Source organism: Pseudomyrmex gracilis, unplaced genomic scaffold (assembly GCF_002006095.1).
Source record: "Pseudomyrmex gracilis isolate BER0280 unplaced genomic scaffold, ASM200609v1 scaffold_69, whole genome shotgun sequence".
NCBI classification, from domain to species: domain Eukaryota; kingdom Metazoa; phylum Arthropoda; class Insecta; order Hymenoptera; family Formicidae; genus Pseudomyrmex; species Pseudomyrmex gracilis.
This window is the reverse complement of record NW_018020653.1, coordinates 568,931-588,427: the sequence shown is the minus strand read 5'-3', so window position 1 is coordinate 588,427 and position 19,497 is coordinate 568,931. Positions and strand designations below refer to the sequence as shown.

General features: G+C 31.6%; 5 protein-coding genes across 8 annotated transcripts; 2 read left to right on the top strand and 3 right to left on the bottom strand.

Annotated features, from left to right (window-relative positions):
* Nucleotides 1–1,137: 1,137 nt before the first annotated feature.
* Nucleotides 1,138–4,297, bottom strand: LOC109854537 (zinc finger BED domain-containing protein 4-like). The gene is made up of 4 exons (XM_020427717.1): nt 4,166–4,297; nt 3,950–4,086; nt 1,726–3,348; nt 1,138–1,606 (listed from the first exon to the last, which is right to left on the bottom strand). The coding sequence occupies exons 3-4, from the start codon at nt 3,326–3,328 to the stop codon at nt 1,242–1,244; spliced, it is 1,968 nt and encodes a 655-aa protein (XP_020283306.1). The 5' UTR covers nt 3,329–3,348; nt 3,950–4,086; nt 4,166–4,297; the 3' UTR covers nt 1,138–1,241.
* A 1,047-nt stretch (nt 4,298–5,344) lies between these two features.
* LOC109854535 (cleavage and polyadenylation specificity factor subunit 1) lies at nt 5,345–12,373 on the top strand. Its single transcript, XM_020427714.1, has 21 exons — nt 5,345–5,642; nt 5,720–5,934; nt 6,190–6,497; nt 6,587–6,837; nt 6,934–7,115; nt 7,193–7,477; nt 7,581–7,754; nt 7,955–8,092; nt 8,207–8,356; nt 8,543–8,698; nt 8,783–9,018; nt 9,169–9,379; nt 9,464–9,630; nt 9,927–10,170; nt 10,251–10,436; nt 10,559–10,807; nt 10,880–11,032; nt 11,117–11,293; nt 11,367–11,640; nt 11,725–11,854; nt 11,937–12,373. Exons 1-21 carry the CDS (start codon nt 5,474–5,476, stop codon nt 12,121–12,123), a joined length of 4,242 nt encoding a protein of 1,413 aa, XP_020283303.1. The 5' UTR covers nt 5,345–5,473; the 3' UTR covers nt 12,124–12,373.
* Nucleotides 12,374–12,400: 27 nt separating this feature from the next.
* Nucleotides 12,401–14,843, top strand: LOC109854534 (EF-hand calcium-binding domain-containing protein 2-like). Of its 3 annotated transcripts, none has more exons than XM_020427713.1 (5): nt 12,401–12,844; nt 13,205–13,324; nt 13,429–13,549; nt 13,622–13,832; nt 14,767–14,843. In XM_020427713.1, exons 1-5 carry the CDS (start codon nt 12,739–12,741, stop codon nt 14,773–14,775), a joined length of 567 nt encoding a protein of 188 aa, XP_020283302.1. In that variant the 5' UTR covers nt 12,401–12,738; the 3' UTR covers nt 14,776–14,843. The 3 variants fall into 3 exon arrangements, with proteins under 3 accessions (XP_020283302.1, XP_020283299.1, XP_020283300.1); XM_020427710.1 differs by lacking the exon at nt 14,767–14,843 and adding an exon at nt 14,120–14,345; XM_020427711.1 differs by lacking the exons at nt 12,401–12,844; nt 14,767–14,843 and adding exons at nt 12,974–13,137; nt 14,120–14,345.
* Nucleotides 14,451–16,333, bottom strand: LOC109854533 (delta(3,5)-Delta(2,4)-dienoyl-CoA isomerase, mitochondrial). Its single transcript, XM_020427709.1, has 7 exons — nt 16,184–16,333; nt 15,760–15,907; nt 15,584–15,672; nt 15,386–15,513; nt 15,025–15,305; nt 14,805–14,931; nt 14,451–14,658 (listed from the first exon to the last, which is right to left on the bottom strand). The coding sequence occupies exons 1-7, from the start codon at nt 16,230–16,232 to the stop codon at nt 14,560–14,562; spliced, it is 921 nt and encodes a 306-aa protein (XP_020283298.1). The 5' UTR covers nt 16,233–16,333; the 3' UTR covers nt 14,451–14,559.
* Nucleotides 16,334–16,530: 197 nt separating this feature from the next.
* On the bottom strand, nt 16,531–19,043 carry LOC109854538 (mitochondrial ribonuclease P protein 3). Of its 2 annotated transcripts, XM_020427718.1 has the most exons (5): nt 18,956–19,043; nt 17,956–18,817; nt 17,460–17,703; nt 17,149–17,279; nt 16,531–16,916 (listed from the first exon to the last, which is right to left on the bottom strand). In XM_020427718.1, exons 2-5 carry the CDS (start codon nt 18,810–18,812, stop codon nt 16,571–16,573), a joined length of 1,578 nt encoding a protein of 525 aa, XP_020283307.1. In that variant the 5' UTR covers nt 18,813–18,817; nt 18,956–19,043; the 3' UTR covers nt 16,531–16,570. The 2 variants fall into 2 exon arrangements, with proteins under 2 accessions (XP_020283307.1, XP_020283308.1); XM_020427719.1 differs by having other exon boundaries at nt 17,956–19,018.
* Between the last annotated feature and the right edge of the window lie 454 nt (nt 19,044–19,497).

Sequence of the window (19,497 nt, the reverse complement as noted above, 5' to 3'; positions counted from 1 at the left end):
GCGGCTTCATGTAGCAGTTGCAATTGCTGCGTTACTTCTGCTGGACAGTATTGCTACGCGTAGCATGTTCTAAGTAGTGGCCGCCATTTTTGTAAGCAGTTGCAACTGCTACATAAAGCCGCTACGTAGCGCTACGTAGCGCTAGCTTCGGCTAAACACACCCATTGCGTCGCAAGGCGCACATGCAAATAGCAAGTCTCGTAAAGCCCGTTTTACATTGATCGCAAGCGCAAACGCAAGAAATAGATCTCGTAGAATTGACCAATCACGCTGGTCAATTGGCTGATTTCATCAATACGATTAGTCAATTCTACCAGACCTGTTCCTTGCGTTTGCGCTTGCGATCACTGTAAAACAGGCTTTAGAGATGAGCATCGAAAGAAAAATATCGATTTTTGTATCATATAAGTCTCTTGCACAATGGAAGGAATAGCGATAGCGATAGAAATAACACAGTTTTTAACACAGAATTCCAACTTGTCGGAAATTTTATCGCTATTGCTTATTCTGATTTTCTGATCTGCATTGATAAATGTGTATTTTTGTATGTTAGATTCCGCTGTTCTTATCGTTATTTATAAATATAAACTTTTTACAACTGGAATTATTTCTATCGCTATCGCTATTCCGTCCATTGTGCAAGGGGCTTAATATATCAAAAGCAATTATCGATATATATTGGAACAAAAATATCGCATAAATAATAAATAATAATAATAAATTGTATATAAGTTATTGATTTTATATAAATTAATTGTATATAAGTTAATATATTTAACTTAATTGTATATAATTTAAAATTTAGTATTACAAAGTTATTATTAAAATAAAAATAAAATGTGTTACAGCAGTAACTAAACATCTAAACAATTAATTCAAATATCATAATAAACGATATTAAATTGCTGTCAAAAAATAAAATAATAACTAATACTTCATAAACGAATTAAGATATTTATTATGGTTTAAAACTAGTAATAAATTTCCACAGTGGTAAGAACCGATCGCTGGATGTGTTTTGCAAATATATATACATATATAACAATTTTAAGTTAAATTGTAATATCATTAGCTATAAAAAAATTATATTAACATCAAAAATAAATAATAACTTCAAAATAGAATCTCTTTTTGTCTTTTATTAAAATTTTTTAAAAATATTACAAGCAGCAGAATCATAAAGTCAAGTATGATTAAAAAAAGAATTATACATAAGATTAAAAAAATAAACTTTCAAAAAATTATAGTGACCATTTTTGCTCGTCTAGAGAATGTAAAAATAACAATCTTGATAATATTTTCCCCTTCAATTTATTTCGTTGGTGCGTAAAAATCAATCCAGCTTTTGAAAAAAGCCTTTCAGAAGGAACAGATGTTCCCACTATGGTTAAATACTTAAATGCTATTTTCGATAAATATACATATGTAGAACTCATTTCTTTCCACATCTCAAAAGGATTATCTCCAAGTCGACCAACAGGTGCTCTCATATAAAGAGTGATTTCTGACGGCATATTTTCAGAATCTAAATCGTTTGCTTTTGTTTCATTCCAGGTATTTTGAACGAGCTTATGATGATCGCTCCATAAAGAAAATCCGCTTGAGCCTAGAAATAGAAGAAATATAATTGTTAATTATAACAATTGTACGATGTATTACGTTAGGTTAGATTAAATTAGGTTAATTTAGGTTAGTATAGTCATAACGCAGTATGAATAAACTTACTTGAGTGATCCGGGTCGGATGCTGATTTTGTAAATGATACATCGTTCGAATGAGTCATACTTTCTGTTACGAGATTTTTTAAAACACTTTGTGCTTTAGAACATGCTAGTATATCTTTAAAATGCAATTTTTTAAAGCGGGGATCTAAAAGTGTTGACAACGCTAAAATCTGTACATGTTCTATGTGATCAAAACGTGTTTTAATCTCGTATAACAAATCTTCTTTTAGTTGAATTCCTTCTACATGTTTAGGACATAATTTGTTTATTTCACTCTGCAAACAGCGAACCATAGGAATTATTATGCTACTTGTAACATATTTTTCAGCACATATTTGTTTTGTCGCTACTTTTAAAGGTTTCAATAAATCGCATATTTCTGTTAATATTTCTATTTCTTTAGCAGTAATCATAGGTGGTGCTTCCACATGACGATTCACGATATCATTTACTATTCGACGAAGTTTTAAAAATCTTTCAACCATATACAAAGTAGAGTTCCATCTTGTAGGGACTTCTTGAATAAGTTTTGTTTCGTTGGTAGTAGCTTTTTTAAGTTCATCACTAGCTACTACAGATTGTTTGAACCACGTCACTATCGTTTTTACTTTAATAATTAACTCGTTTATACTTTCATTTTTTTTCAAAGCTTTTGTAGAAACTAAATTTATCATGTGAGCAAAGCAAGGAATATGTTTGTTTGCACCAAATGCGATAGTCACAGCTTTTATCATGTTTGCTGCACTGTCAGTTACAACTGCAGTAACTTGATCCTTTTGAATATTCCATTCGGAACAGGTTTCTAGGAGTTTATCTGCAATATACTCCCCAGTGTGTCTTTCCTGTACATCATAAACTCCTAACGTAGCAGAATAGAGCTCGCTTCCAACGCCAAAATGAACCGTAACACCAAGAAAACTTCGTGTTTGCATTGTATCCGTCCAAATATCGGTTGTTAATGTACAACTCATCATTGATTTTAATTTTTCTTTAAACAGAGCTGACAGAACGTCAAATTTACTTTCAATTTTGCGTTTTATTGTAAATCGAGATGGAATCTCGTAATAAGGAGCAGCAGTTGTAATTACTTTTTTAAATCCTATATTTTCAATAATAGACAAAGGTTGACAGTCTTTAACAATCATAAATAATATCGCATTTAATAGTTCACGATTCTCTTCTCCTCCTTCTTTATAAGCACATATATTCTGAAATGATTCTTTTACTGTTTTTTGAACTTTGACTTCTTTACACACATTAGTAGTGATTAAATTAGGTGAACTAGAAGTCGAAATCGAGGGTAATAGTTCGTCATTCTGCTTTTTTATAGCTAATGTAGTAATTCGTGCTTTTTTTCTTTTAGATTCCGAACTTTCACTGATTTCAGAATTGTCAGAATTTTTAGTTTGATTTTCTTGCTGTTCGTTCTCTTTGTTACGAGATATAATAGTATTGCTCTCGATCTTAGGATGATTCTTTTTCATATGACTTTTTAAATTGGTAGTATTTCCTGAGGTTTTAAGAATTTTATTGCATATTCGACAAGTAGCCATATCGCCGCTTTTATCAAAAAACTTCCAGTATATACTTTTAAGTGGTGCCATAATATTTTAATAATAATCAACTGTTAAAAACAAATTATATTTTGATTAGGAGAAATTTTTTTAACTTAGGGACTTATTTACAAGGGCTTTGTTTGATTATTACTGGCAATACAGAGAAATCTACAGTATATGCAACATCAACTTATAGATTTTCAGTATTGTTAATAATAACCAAACAGAACAAGTATTACATTATAAGTGTGCTCGCAAAAATCGATACTACGGTTAACGGGCACGTTAAAAAGACTACATTAAAAAAAAGTATGAAAATATATATATATATATTTAATATTTAATAAACTACATAAAAAATATGAGTATATATATATATAAAATATATTCGTATCAAAGTAATACTTGTTCTGTTTGATTATTAGCAATACTAAAAATCTATAAGTTGATGTTGCGTATACTGTATATATTGTCGCGCTGCCGCCGCGTTTCCGCGATTATTGGAAATAACGTTACACTCAGTTAAACAGAGTGTAAGTTAAACAAACTCAGTTAAACTCTGTTTAACTGAGTGTAACGTTATTTCCAATAATCGCGGAAACGCGGCGGCGCGACAATATATATATATATATATGTATGTATGTATGTATGTATATGAATATATCTTACCTTTATCTTATAGAAGAGACAACAAAATATTGACACAAGTGACACAACTAATTCTCTCGCTACGACGAGGTTTAATACAGATGCAGAGCGCGCGTAACAGACAGCAACTTTTTGTTGACGCGCAAAATATAGAAGTTCTAGAAAATATAAAAGTTGTCAAAACATTGAATTTACTATGCAGTAATATAAAAATATATAAATACTGAAAATAAATACCTAACGCATATATGCGTATATATCAATGAAGAGGTTAACTGTTTTTCAATGTGGGTCAGATATTTGCAAGATCGCGCACGCAGCAACGCATATATATAATACTTTTATATTGCTAGTCGCGTATCTTCGCAATGAGAGGCACGAGGCCCGAGAAAGAGAGACGCACGAAGTCCAAATATGGGCATAGATAGTCGAGCGTTATTATGCGCAGGCGCGTCTACTAAGCGAGTGCGAGCGAGACAAAGAAGTATTAAGCCTCTTGCACAATGGATGGAATAGCAATAGCGATAGAAATAACAAAAGTTTTAAGCCTCTTGCACAATGGACGGAATAGCGATAGCGATAGAAATAACACAGTTTTTAACACAGAATTCCAACTTGTCGGAAATTTTATCGCTATTGCTTATTCCGATTTTCTGATCTGCATTGATACATGTGTAGTTTTGTATGTTAGATTCCGCTATTCCTACCTTTATTTTTAAATATAAACTCTTTAAAACTTTTGTTATTTCTATCGCTATCGCTATTCCGTCCATTGTGCAAGAGGCTTAAANGGAATCTAACATACAAAACTACACATGTATCAATGCAGATCAGAAAATCGGAATAAGCAATAGCGATAAAATTTCCGATGAGTTGGAATTCTGTGTTAAAAACTGTGTTATTTCTATCGCTATCGCTATTCCTTCCATTGTGCAAGGGGCTTTAAAAAGTTTATATTTAAAAATAAAGGTAGGAACAGCGGAATCTAACATACAAAACTACACATGTATCAATGCAGATCAGAAAATCGGAATAAGCAATAGCGATAAAATTTCCGACGAGTTGGAATTCTGTGTTAAAAACTGTGTTATTTCTATCGCTATCGCTATTCCTTCCATTGTGCAAGAAGCTGTATATATATGACGGTTATGGCTAAAATTTTTTCACATGTAAAGGCCATCACACACAAAATTACTTACGATCGTAAGACGAGCCCGTAAGGAAATTGACCAATCAGAATGTATCCTATAATTCCGATCAAACAATGCGATATTCATTATCAGATAAAATTATCGATACCTTTTTGATATTATCAATAACAGAATATCGATATTAAAATATCGAATATCAAAAGAATTATATCGATATTGTCGATATATCGATATCATATGCTCATTGATGCTCATCCCCTACAGATGTTGTTGCTCAGTATAGGATACATGTGTGTATATTTTTTAGAAGTTGTGTGTAAAAAAGGTTAAGAACTCGTTAAAAATTGCATCAATTTCTCCTGTATGGGACAGTGAAAAGTAGCAATATCCTATCATGTATTCCATAAACAGAACTACTCATCCTGCGACAGGAGTCGAGCACGCGATTACATGCCATTTTTTTAATCGTACTGAAAAATGTCTCGTTGTTGCCGGTGCGAATGTTATACGAGTATTTCGTCTGATTCCGGACGTTGATATCACAAGAAAAGAAAAATATACAGGTAATTTTCTACCTTGTGCGTTCGTTTTTGCATAATCCATTTGATTGTGCAGATTGAAGACGAGGTTTTTTTTGCAGAAACACGCCCTCCTAAAATGAAGTTGGAATGTTTGGCACAGTATATTTTACATGGAAACATCATGTCCATGCAATCTGTTTATCTTCTCGGCTCACAAAGAGATTCCTTACTCTTGAGCTTTCGGGATGCAAAACTATCTGTTGTAGAATATGACCAAGATACTCATGATCTGAGAACAGTGTCTTTACATTATTTTGAAGAAGAAGAAATAAAGGTAAAAATATTTTGTACACATATAAAGAAAAAATATGTATCTTTATTTTATTATTTGTCTTAATAGTTTGTAATCAAAATATTTTATTATTTAAACTTGTATTACAAATTATTGTAAAGACTTTAAAGATTTAGTAAATAGTAAAATGTTTTTATAAGATGTATGTGTGTGTATATTGTGTATATAGATGTTTCTTTATAATTATTTACCAAAAACAGATATTTAAAATATTTGTTTTATATTTCTTTCAATTAGGATGGATGGACAAATCATCACCATATACCAATTGTAAGAGTGGATCCTGAAGGAAGATGTGCAGCAATGTTAATTTATGGCAGAAAATTGGTTGTATTACCTTTTCGCAAAGATCCTAGTCTTGATGATGCTGATTTGCTTGATACTGCAAAATTAACATCTCACAAAACTCCTATATTATCTTCATATATGATAGTATTAAAAACACTAGAAGAAAAAATGGATAATGTGATAGATTTACAATTTTTGCACGGTTATTATGAACCTACATTATTGATTTTGTACGAACCAGTGAAAACCTTCTCAGGGTAAGTATAAAATTTTGTATCTTTTAGAGAAATACAAGAAAAAAAATACAATAGATACTAATTAATAAGATAAACCTCTGTACATATAGACGTATTGCAGTGAGGCAAGATACTTGTGCAATGGTTGCTATATCCTTAAATATTCAGCAAAGAGTTCATCCTATTATTTGGTCTGTATCTAACTTGCCATTTGACTGTTATCAAGTTGTACCAGTGAAGAAACCTTTAGGTGGCACACTGATTATGGCAGTCAATTCACTTATTTATTTGAACCAAAGCATACCTCCTTATGGAGTATCACTTAACAGTTTAGCTGACGCAAGTACAAATTTTCCACTAAGTAAGACATCCACTTAGTGACATTGCGTTTTTGATACCTTGAAGATATATTATACATATTATTGTATATTATTATATGTATTTTTTATTTTTGTAGAGCCACAGGAAGGAGTAAAAGTTAGTTTAGAAGGGGCACAAGTTGCATTTATATCATCAGATCGCTTGGTTATTTCTTTGAAAAGTGGAGAATTATATGTTTTGTCTCTCTTTGCGGACAGCATGCGATCCGTACGTGGATTTCACTTCGATAAGGCTGCTGCTAGTGTATTAACATCATGTGTAAGCACTTATAATTTTGAATCGCTACACGTACACTTATCTGGTATGAGATATTATGTTTTTGTATCATTCTTTAGGTGTGTATGTGTGAAGACAATTATCTGTTTCTTGGCTCTCGTCTTGGTAATTCATTATTATTACGATTCACTGAAAAAGAATTAGAAACTTTAAAGAATCTGGATAGCGATGAAGTGATTGTTGAAGAGAATGAGAACGACGAAACTCCAGCCAAGAAGGCGAGAGAAGACTTTCTTGGAGATTGGATGGCATCGGATGTATTAGATATCAAGGATCCAGAAGAGTTGGAAGTATACGGCAGTGAAACTCATACGTCTATTCAAATTACTTCATATATTTTTGAGGTATAAGCAATTTTTATATTTTACATTCTGTTTTGCTGTTCAATTCTTTGCTTTTTGCAATAGTTTTTTCTTTTATTCGTAATATTTAACACTTTATTTGCAGGTATGTGACAGTTTATTAAACATTGGGCCATGTGGAAATATTTCCATGGGAGAACCAGCTTTTTTATCTGAAGAATTTTTGCACAATCAAGACCCTGACATAGAACTTGTAACGACATCTGGATATGGGAAAAACGGAGCACTTTGTGTATTACAACGATCCATACGTCCTCAGGTGATTGATAATTAGTATAGCTTCCATCTACGTATATTTTGCGCGTGAAAACATATACTTGTGGAAATATAAATGTATATATGTTACTGTGAAAACTGAAAATTCGTGAAAACCGTATTTTACTAAGCAAAAATAGTTTTGTGAAAGAGATAAAATGTAAATCTCTCTATTATAATAAATCTCTGGTTTATCAATCATAGGTTGTAACAACATTTGAGCTGCCTGGTTATATAGACATGTGGACTGTTATCGGTACATTAGGTAAAGACGAACAAGTTAAAACAGAAGCAGAAGGATCTCATGCTTTCTTAATATTGAGTCAAGAAACCTCAACTATGGTATGTATAAATAATATTTCTAATCATATCTTATGTATATAAATGTTTGCATTTTTGTACATATATATCCTGGAGAGATGATAATACATCTGATAATATAATTTTTTTCTAAAGATTCTGCAAACTGGTCAAGAAATAAATGAAATAGATCAAAGTGGATTCAATACACAAGGAAGTACGGTATTTGCTGGTAATCTTGGCGCCAATAGATACATAGTGCAAGTTACTCAAATGGGAGTTCGTCTTTTACAAGGCATTGAACAGGTACGGTTCATGTAGTAACTTTGTATAAATCAGTTTCGATTAACTGATTTTGTTTTGATTCGCAAATTTAATTAATAAAGAGAACTTAGAGAAAGTAGAGCAAAAGAAAAGTATTTAAAAATTCGATCATGTGTTTGTGTTATATAAGAATAAGTACAATTTTCACATTTATATTCTTAATTACAGATTCAACATATGCCCATAGATTGTTCAATTGTACAAGCAAGTTGTGCCGATCCATATGTAACGTTACTCTCAAAAGATGGAAGAGTGCTTTTATTAACACTTAGAGAAGTAAGAGGCACGGCAAGATTACACGCCCAAGCTGCAAATTTATTATTCGTAAGGTTTTATTGATTTTTTAATTAATATATCCTTCACTATATAAATATCACATGAAGTATTACATATATCTTACGTTTACAGCGTCCGCAGATAGAGGCATTATGTGCTTATAGAGATGTTAGTGGGATTTTTACAACACAATTGTCGGAAACAACAGATGATGAACAAATTGAAGAAGAGCACAACGTAGAAGAACCGGCAGTTTTAAGTAATATTGATAATGAAGACGATCTATTATATGGCGATGCCCCGGCATTTCAAATGCCTACACTGTCGTATCCAAAAGCATCGGATACTACTGCGAAAAAAGCGCCCTGGTAAAATTACTTTGTCATATCTATGGAACGCACAATTCTGTGAAATATTTGACTAAAACACTCACAGTATATTAGTATATTGCTATATTTGATATTAAAAGAATTTATCGACCTCTCTCATACTAACTTGTAGTACAATGTTTGTAATAGGTGGCAAAGACATCTGCAAGAAATCAAGCCCACATATTGGTTATTTGTATACAGAGATAGTGGGACGTTAGAAATTTATTCTTTACCCGATTTGCGACTTTCTTATCTTATTCGTAACTTCGGCTACGGTCAATATGTACTGCACGACAGCATGGAATCAACAACTTTGCAACCAGCACCTGTTAATGAAATTCCCAATCCCGAAATGCAGGTAATTTAGTTGCAAATGTGTTTATCTAAAAATCTCAATTATTCTCGATGTGTATGTGCTGTTGAGAAACATTTGTTTGTGTAGGTTCGTGAGATTCTAGCGGTTGCTTTAGGACACCATGGAAACAGACCGATGCTTTTGGTTCGTCTCGATTCGGAGTTGCAAATTTATCAAGCTTACAGATATCCGAAAGGACATCTAAAATTAAGATTTAAGAAATTGGATCATGGAATAATCTTTGGACATCTCAGGTTTAAATAATTTTATATAACAATTACTTAAAATATAAATTACACAGGCCTACACAAAAAAATGGTCTGAACTCTCTGAAACCTCCTATTTTGACTTCAGATTTGAATTCAGCACCTCAAAATACGTAAGAAAACATGTTTCCCATTTCGAGTTTAGACCATTTTTTTGTGTGGGCCTGTGTTATTTATTCTATTTATTTCTTTATCAAAATGTAATTTTGTTGTGCGTAGCGTTTTTTTAAGTATCGCTTTATTGAATAATTTTAATTTTTATAATTGAAAATGTTCCTTTACAGATCAAAGTTTAAGGAAGAAGATATGTCAACTACAAATGATATTCGTATCAGCATGATGCGTTACTTCAGTAACATTGCCGGATACAATGGAGTATTCATCTGCAGTGATTATCCGCATTGGATATTTTTAACTGGACGCGGTGAATTACGTATCCATCCAATGGGCATTGACGGATCTATCACATCCTTTGCTGCTTTTAACAATATCAATTGCCCACAAGGTTTCTTATATTTTAATAAAAAGGTATTAATTATCTGCTTTATTTTTTTATATTTTTCCTTTCTGTTGTATATTTAAATATTATTTATTTTTGAACTCTTTAGGAAGAGCTACGGATATGTATTTTACCAACTCATTTATCATATGATGCTCCTTGGCCGGTGAGGAAAGTTCCTTTGCGATTTACTCCACATTTTGTTACGTATCATCTTGAAAGCAAGACGTATTGTGTCATAACGAGCATGTCTGAACCTCTCAAAAGTTACTACAGATTTAACGGAGAAGATAAGGTATTGATAAAAATTTATTTCTAAATTTTTAATTTCTAAAATATTTATTTCTTAAATAGTTTACATCATAGGAAAAGGGCAATAATAAAACTTATTATTCTAACGTAGTTTTTTTAATTAAGGAATTTACAGAAGAGGAGCGTCCAGATAGATTTCTTTATCCTTCTCAAGAACAATTTTCTATTGTATTATTTTCTCCAGTTTCATGGGAAGCTATACCCAATACAAAAATCGAATTAGATCAGTGGGAACATGTTACTTGTTTGAAAAATGTGTCTTTAGCTTATGAAGGAACAAGATCTGGACTGAAAGGTTATATAGTCTTGGGAACGAATTATAATTATGGCGAAGATATTACAAGCAGAGGACGAGTAAGTTATATAAAGTAAAAAACAATCAAATTGGTTTCGATTAAGACTTGTTAATTACTTCAAAATTTTCAGATACTTATATTTGACATAATCGAAGTGGTACCTGAACCTGGTCAACCGTTAACTAAAAATAGGTTTAAGCAGATTTATGCGAAAGAACAAAAAGGGCCTATAACTGCTATCACACAAGTATCAGGATTTTTAGTGTCAGCTGTTGGCCAAAAAGTATTCCCTCACGATTTATTTTTACACGCGAATTACTCTTATGTCTATTTTAACATTACAAAAATGTATGTTATTTTATTATAGATTTACATTTGGCAGTTAAAGGATAACGATCTTGTTGGAGTTGCTTTCATCGATACACAGATCTATATTCATCAAATGCTCAGTATCAAAAGTCTTATTTTAATAGCTGACGTTTATAAATCCATTAGTTTACTGAGATTCCAAGAAGAATACAGGACACTCTCTCTTGTTAGTAGAGTAAGTATGATTTATTTATTTGCCCCTTTACTATTAGAAGTATGTAAAATACATAATTTGTTTTATATTATAGGACTTCAGGCCAGCGGAAGTGTACACAATAGAATATTTAATTGATAATACGAATTTAGGATTTCTTGTGGCTGACGGAGAAAGCAATTTAGCTTTATTTATGTATCAACCGGAATCCAGAGAAAGCCTAGGAGGACAAAAATTAATCAGAAAAGCGGACTTTCATTTAGGACAAAAAATAAATACCTTTTTTCGAATTAGGTGTAGAACTACTGATCCTGCAAATGATAAGAAGCATTTTTCTGGCGCTGACAAAAGACACATTACTATGTATGGTAAGTCACAATACGTTGATTATAGATTATAATATACACACGTGTGTGTATGTGTGTATAAATGTTTTATTTTACGTTTTATAGCATCATTGGACGGTGGGCTTGGTTATATTTTACCAGTACCCGAAAAAACATATCGAAGACTACTCATGTTACAAAACGTGTTGGTCACACATATTTGTCACATTGCTGGTTTGAATCCAAAGGCATATCGGCAAGTCTCAACTTACAAAGATATTTGCAATTATTTTGAGTTTACTTTAATCAATAACATTGTGCAAATTCTCTTTGTTTAGCACATATAAAAGCTACGTACGAAATCAAGGAAATCCAGCAAGAGGTATTATAGACGGCGATTTAGTGTGGCGTTATCTGTTTTTACCCAATAATGAAAAGACAGAAATCGCCAAGAAAATTGGAACACGCGTTGAAGAGATTATTGAAGATATCACTGAGATCGATCGGCAAACAGCACATTTTTAATTCAACTGCTAATATATTTATTGTTTCAACTTTTCCTATTGTATACTGTTCTTACTGGCATATAGTCGATGAACATAAATGCTCTAGCATACAAAAGTTGCGTCAACTAATGCTTTTTCATTCATTTTTCTTTATTTGATACACTATTGGTGTAAACTTCACATTGGTTGCTAAACTGTGTTTTTTAATTATTTATAAAAATGGCAAAAAAAGTGTCAAAGTATTACAAAAATGGCGGCCACTACTTAGAACATGCTGCGCGTAGCAATACTTCTGTCCAGCAGAAGTAACGCAGCANTTGCAACTGCTACATGAAGCCAGTTGCAACTGCTATGTAGCGCTAACTTCGGCAAAACACACTCATTTACGCGAATTTATTGGTGTATTTATTGATATATATTTCACAATTGTTTAATTTGAAAAACGTATCTTATTAAACTACAACCTAAATTTGTAGTGTTTCAATATCTACAATAAAAGATATTTTTTACTTTTCTTGAAAAAAAGATATATATTTATAAAAAATAAATTATGCTTCGTTTATATACGATACAATAACTTTTATCAGATCATATCACGAATCATTAAATTAATATAAATATTTTGTGTTATGTAATGACAATGTCAGTTTCTCAAATGCGAATTTCCGAGTTTTCTCCTCCATCAACTTCTAGAAAAAGCATCATTGAGAGACGTATAAGCAGACGATCAACTCTGAGATGTATGTATTAGTAAAAGGACTGTAATTAATGTACAGAGATAGGTGTGTAAAATATAATTTTATAAGTTTTTAATAAAAAAATATTTTATAAAAATTTTCTTAATAATGTTCTACCAAAAAATAACATATATGCATACGTTAACAAATCTTGTCGATATACTTTTGGAGAGTATACCGACTAAGTAAATCACACATTATTTATTGATCAAACAATACAAGTTAGTCACCTCAGTTGAGTCTTGAAAATAATCGTTTTTTTCAATACGAAAAGAATTTTATAAGTTTAAGTATCAGTAAGTATCTTTCTCTTAGTATACAGATTTTTTTCCGTAGTTAACAATACTTTTCTTTATAATTTAGTGCCAGTGCCAGAGCCGTCGTTATTAGAAAGAAGACTTTTTGAAGCATTCGATGTGTTCGATAATGCAAGAACTGGAGAAGTAAATGTTAGAGATTTAGGAACTATAATTAGAGCGTTAGGTAGCAATATTTCACAATAAAAAAGATGGTTGTATTCTCTATAGTATAAATTTTTCATATTTTATATATAAATTTATATACTTCTCTTTCATGTTACTTGATAGGATGTGTCATCACAGAAGCTGAATTACAAGAAATACAAGTAGAAGTAGAAGATGTTGAAAATAATTGCGTACCATTAAACAGATTCGTAGAGTATATGAGCAAAGCAATTAACGAACGCAAGTAAGATGACAAATAAAATCTCAAATTTATATACTGCGCAAAATAAATTCTATCGTATTACTTGTTACTTAGGTTTAAACCGGCAGAACCGGAAGAATTATTGAAAGCATTTCAATTATTAGATCCCGAAAATCGTGGTTACATCACAAGGGATGATTTAGAGAAGTCACTTATAGAAATCGGTGAACCATTTACAAAAGAAGAAGTAGCTGATATGATGGCCGTAGCTTGTGATGCAAATACAGGAAAAATTAATTACGAGCATTACATCAATTTGTTAATTGTACGTAATTTTTTCATCAGTGTTGCAGTATTAGTTACAAATTTTTTTTTTTTTACGTGGCCCCCACTGTGACCCGTCACAGATCCTCTGGTGATTGTCTGCGTGGTAGACAATGCTATCCCGCAGCCACTACTCGCACCTTAAGTTGTACCGGAACGACGGCCTGACTAGATGACCGGTCACCCCAACATTTACCGCCTATTAGTTAAAATCTGTTATATCAACAGGTTATCAATTTTTTATTCTTCCAATGTTATTGGTAAAAATTATACTGCAGTATATTACAGGTAAAATTTCCCGAAGATATCAATGTCTATAATATTGCTGAAAAAGAGGCTGCAAAATTGGCAGCATTACCTAGAAGATGGGGAAGCATTATATTTCGAGACAGTAATCGTTCTTTCTCAAGATGATCAAAATTTAACGTAACACTTCAATCAAAACAACTAAAGATTCAAGATATTGATGAAAAAATTTTATTAAATGAATAAGTTTTTTCAAATGTAATAAATGTTAAAACCTAAAGTTAGAAGTATATTATAAATGCATTTTATTATATATCTCATACATATATAAAATTATGTACATATTTGAAAAATATATATTTTTTTTTCCTTAAAAAAAATATGTATAATATTTTCGATATATATAAATTTATATGTATACCTCTTTACTGTAAATTCCATTCCAACAAGTGAAAGTATAACTAAATAAACTGTTACAAATCTTATAACTTCGAAAATACTGGAGGATCACCTTTAGCAAACTGTGTCATGACTGAATTCGCCAAATCTTCACTCTGAAGCATTACTTTGTTTTGCATTGCCTATAAATATATGTATATATTTGAAATTTGACTTTTTTACGTGCAAATTATTTTGCAATATATTAACAAATATGACGAACGACAATAATGTTTGCTGTGTGATTTTAGGTGGAATAATTAGAAGAGAGAGAACAAAGAATACTCACAATATGATCTAGTCCTTCTTGAACTGTATGGTCTCTGGAATATACTATGCTTATTTTTGAACCTTGGACCGCAACTGGACTCTTCTTCGCAATACTTTCACCAATTTCTATCGATGTATTCAACAAGCTGATTTCCAAATAATATTAAAATCAATTATTTTATTCATAATCATATAAGTTGGCATATTTTTCAAGTTTCTTAAGTGTGTGTAGTTTTTACCTATCTTCATTATCGAATATACGGCTTATGAATCCACTTTGTAGTGCTTCACTTGCTGGATATTTCCGTGCGGTATAAATAAGCTCTCTTACTAGACTATCAGAGCCTATTATCTTTGGAAATCTTTGAAGTGTACCGACATCAGCAGCTAAGCCTATATCAACTTCTTTGATTTGAAAGTATGCATTGGTAGTAGCATAACGTATGTCAGCTGCAGATATCATATCCACACCTGCACCGACACATGCACCTTGCACAGCAGCTATTACTGGTTTGGGACACTGTTAATCAAATTGACACTATTACTTTTTTATGGCGTCAAATGTTTAAAGTAACATCATATATTTACATAATGAAATACCTTTTCTATGGCGGTAAATGTCTCTTGATAGTTTTTAATGTGAAGTTCCAAGACTTTGCACTTACGAGCAACATCCTCATGCTGTCCTAAAGTTTTACCTAATTCCACCATTCCCTGAAGATCAAGTCCTAAAAAAAATAGATATCACAAGAAAAAACTTTTGAATAAATGTTTTTATTTATATTCCATTTTATTTACCTGCACAGAATACTCTGCCAACAGCTGATAAAACAACTACTCGACACTCGGGATTTTCTGCTAATTCTTCAAAACATTCTTTAAATTCCCTATAAACACATTATTTAATAGAATAAATTGGAAAATTATATTTAGTAGAAATTATATAGTAGAAGATATATAAGATAGTAACGTACTTCCACATGGTTGGATTCATGGCATTCAGTTTTTCTGGTCTGTTCAGGTTGACCAGATAAACAAACGGTTTTGGACTAGATACTGATAATGTCTTGTATATAGGTGCCATTTTTGTGCAGTATTTCAACGCAGAAACAGATTGTAAAGCTGTAAGTTGTATGCGTGTGTTTGTACATATAACAGATGGAAAACAGATACGCAAGGTTATCTGTCGAATTTATTCGTTTTATGAAAAAACACGTTGAATGACCATAATTTCATCAGGATTTGGAAGTCAATCTGAACATTACTTACTTATCGATAGACCGAAAAAACTTTTACTAGTACTCTTTTACTCATTGTTTTAAACTCAATTAAGACTAGATGTCTAGTGATAAATAATATCGCACACTTTTAACAGTTACTAAAAAAATACAAACTTACTTTTTCGAGCTGTTCGTGACAAAGCGTTTGTGACAATATACGCTGCCATGTCAAAACTTAATCTTAATACACGTAAAAAACTACTTGTCAATCAGCAATGTTGTAACACTTCGTGACTTCTAATCGCGCGTTCCGCGTTGACGCGTTTAATGGCTCTAAGTTTAAAGGCCAAAGTCCACTTTGAAAACAAACATGCAACAGGGGGAATCTCACAAACTCAAAAACATTTTTTGTAAATTATTTTTTGAAACTTTTATTTAAGATAATTAATAAAAAAATACTTGATATGTACAATAATATATTTTACTTTTTATAAGTAAAATATATTTTTTTAAAAGTGTTTATCAATTCTTTTAATGTAAATAAAAGAATAAGATTGACTTATTATTAATCCTTTATTTGTCTATTACTCTGTAACTGTTTCAAACAGTACCATGATTTTGGAAATTCATGCAATTCGGTAGAAGTACAGTCATCACTGACATAAGGCACATGCCAGCAATCATTATTTTTTTGCACAGTTGGCATAAAAATAAAAGGCTCTTGTACATAGAAAGTAGGTTTACTTTTTTTGACTAAATATTGATGCGAACACTGCCACTTCGTGAAATCTTGTTGCAAGCGAATATCTTTTAAGCTATGTTTGTGTTGCCGCATTAAATCTTGTGACACAAACATTGCATCATGTCCACTAGCCATGGTTGCATAAAGTATGTAAGGATCATCAGCAGACCTAAAATTTCAATGATACACTACATGAGATGATACTAATAAAGTAAATATATTAAAATATATAAAATTGTATTACACACGAATATTAATATAACAAACATAAATGCAAAAAAGCAAAACTTTCAATTTGTTTTTAGTATAAACTTTTTATGTTATAGAGAAACAAGAGTTATAGAGTAAAGAAAAATCTTAAATTATACATTTAATGTTTCATATCAAGATGTAATACTCACAAATTATCTATGAAAAAGACAGTTGCTTTTTGTTGTACATAGTTTAAAATAGGCAGTTTCTTTTGATGTTTGCGCGTTAACACAAGTATCTTTTTTCTATGTGTGCTGAAATAGTCAATCACGTTTTTTAACTGCAATATAAAGCAATGTTTTTATTAATTATTTATATTTAATGCAAAACTTTTCTTACATATAAAAATAAGGAAAAAATTTGAACCAATGAGATTAATTAAATAGAAAATATAATAATTTTTGCTGTGTACAATACTAAGTAAATTTTTATTTTTTAAATATAAACATGAATACAATACCACTTGTGACATAGACTTGTCATTTTTTTGAATGTAAATCAAATTAAGTCCGTCAATAACAATATCATAGGGTTTAGTTTTTTCGATGAATGTCTTAAATCTATTCAACTCATTTGGATTGGTCTTGTGATAAATATCTGATCCTATGATCACTCTGTTCATGAAGAATTCAGCTAGTTCTTGGAAATTTTGTTTGTTGAATGTTATCTTGGATAAAGAATGACCACAATGTTTGCAACATTTTCTAAACAGAAAGAAAGTAAATATAATTAGTAAAAACAATTATGTATTATGTCATATTAAAAGTCTAAATACTCTTTCTCACAATCCTAACTTTATAAAATAAAACTATATAAAACTTAGGAGCTATTACATAAAACAATATTAAAAGAAAATTCTAATAAAGATTTGTCTCTTTCACATTTAGATTAATTTTTTAAAAGAAATAAAATTGATCTATATCTTGGAAGAAAAGTATGACAAAGCAGATATTCACATGTTGGACATTATTGTAGATGCTGATGACCAGCCATACTTTGTAGCTGTACTAGCATACATATGTATGATGCTATATTGTGGCACAATGTTGTATTCAGACCAAAATTTTAACATTTCTTCTAGTCTGCTGCTAAATGCCTCTGCTGTTCCCTCCAACTCACAATATGTCAAATATGATTTATATGCAATAGTTTGTGGAATCAGATTGCGTAATGCTATTGCTGACATTGCTTTCCATGCAACATCAGGTCTTCTATTTTTAAATGCTGCACTAGCTAATGCAGAATATACAGCTGTGCCTGGAGAGTTAGTAAGCTTCATCATTTCTATCAATTCAAATGCTCTTTCCCACTGATCTGTTAAACACAGGCTTATTATGCAATGTTCAGCTGTGATAGAATCTAAATAAGGGTATTTTTCCCTCAAGGCATTATAAGTTTCAACAATTTCTGCTTTATCCATATCAGTCAGTGAATCATGTTTCATACAATAGAGTCTTAGATATTTTCCAAGTATTCCCACATTTAAGGAATAATTGTATTCTCTAAGAAATTTGAAATATCTAATAGCATTGTCTACATGGAGTTTCTGAAGACATATATCCATAATTGTAGAATCTACTACAGCAGGTGTTACTTTTTCAAGTTGGAGAAAGTTTTCTCGTATACTTTGCCATTCTGTATTTGAGATATCTTCGTTCATGATTCTGTTACAGATATCAACATTTTGAGAAATAATAATGTTTAAAGGAAAAATTTTTCTAGTATTTGCTATTTGCTTTAACAGGCATGTGCTTCTATAAAATTTGTATTGCCAGGACCATAGCGGCTGATACAACTTGTAGACTACAGCCATTTGACCTATAGTGAAAAAATAACATTTATCTAACAAGTTTTTATTTTTGTTTCCATTATTGATTCAATTGATAACAATTTTAAAATAGTAATGTATTTATGCTCATTCGCGACGTAGCTTTACATAAAATGAAAGAATCTAACAGTATAAACAGTATCCACTTCGCAAGGCGAGTTATCAAGCGCCAAGATGATGTCCAGGTTAGAAAATCTGTCAATACAACAGACTGCCATGATGTAAAGCCTGTTTTACATTGATCGCAAGCGCAAACGCAAGGATCAGGTCTAGTAGAATTGACTAATCGTATTGATGAAATCACCCAATGGACCAGCGTGATTGGTCAATTCTACGAGATCTATTCTTTATGTTTGCGCTTGCACTCAATGTAGAACGGGCTTAAGAAGTCAAGATATATTCTTCCCAAAATGTCAATGACCTTACGGTAATATATGAGGGAGAATTCGCAATCCCCTCAAATTCGCGATCCCCTCATATGAGGGAGAATTCGCGATCTCCTCAAATTCGCGATTCCCTCATATGAGGGAGAATTCGCGATCCCCTCAAATTTGCGATCCCCTCATATGAGGGAGAATTCGCGATCCCCTCATATGAGGGAGAATTCGCAATCCCCTCAAATTCGCGATCCCCTCATATGAGGGAGAATTCGCAATCCCCTCAAATTCGC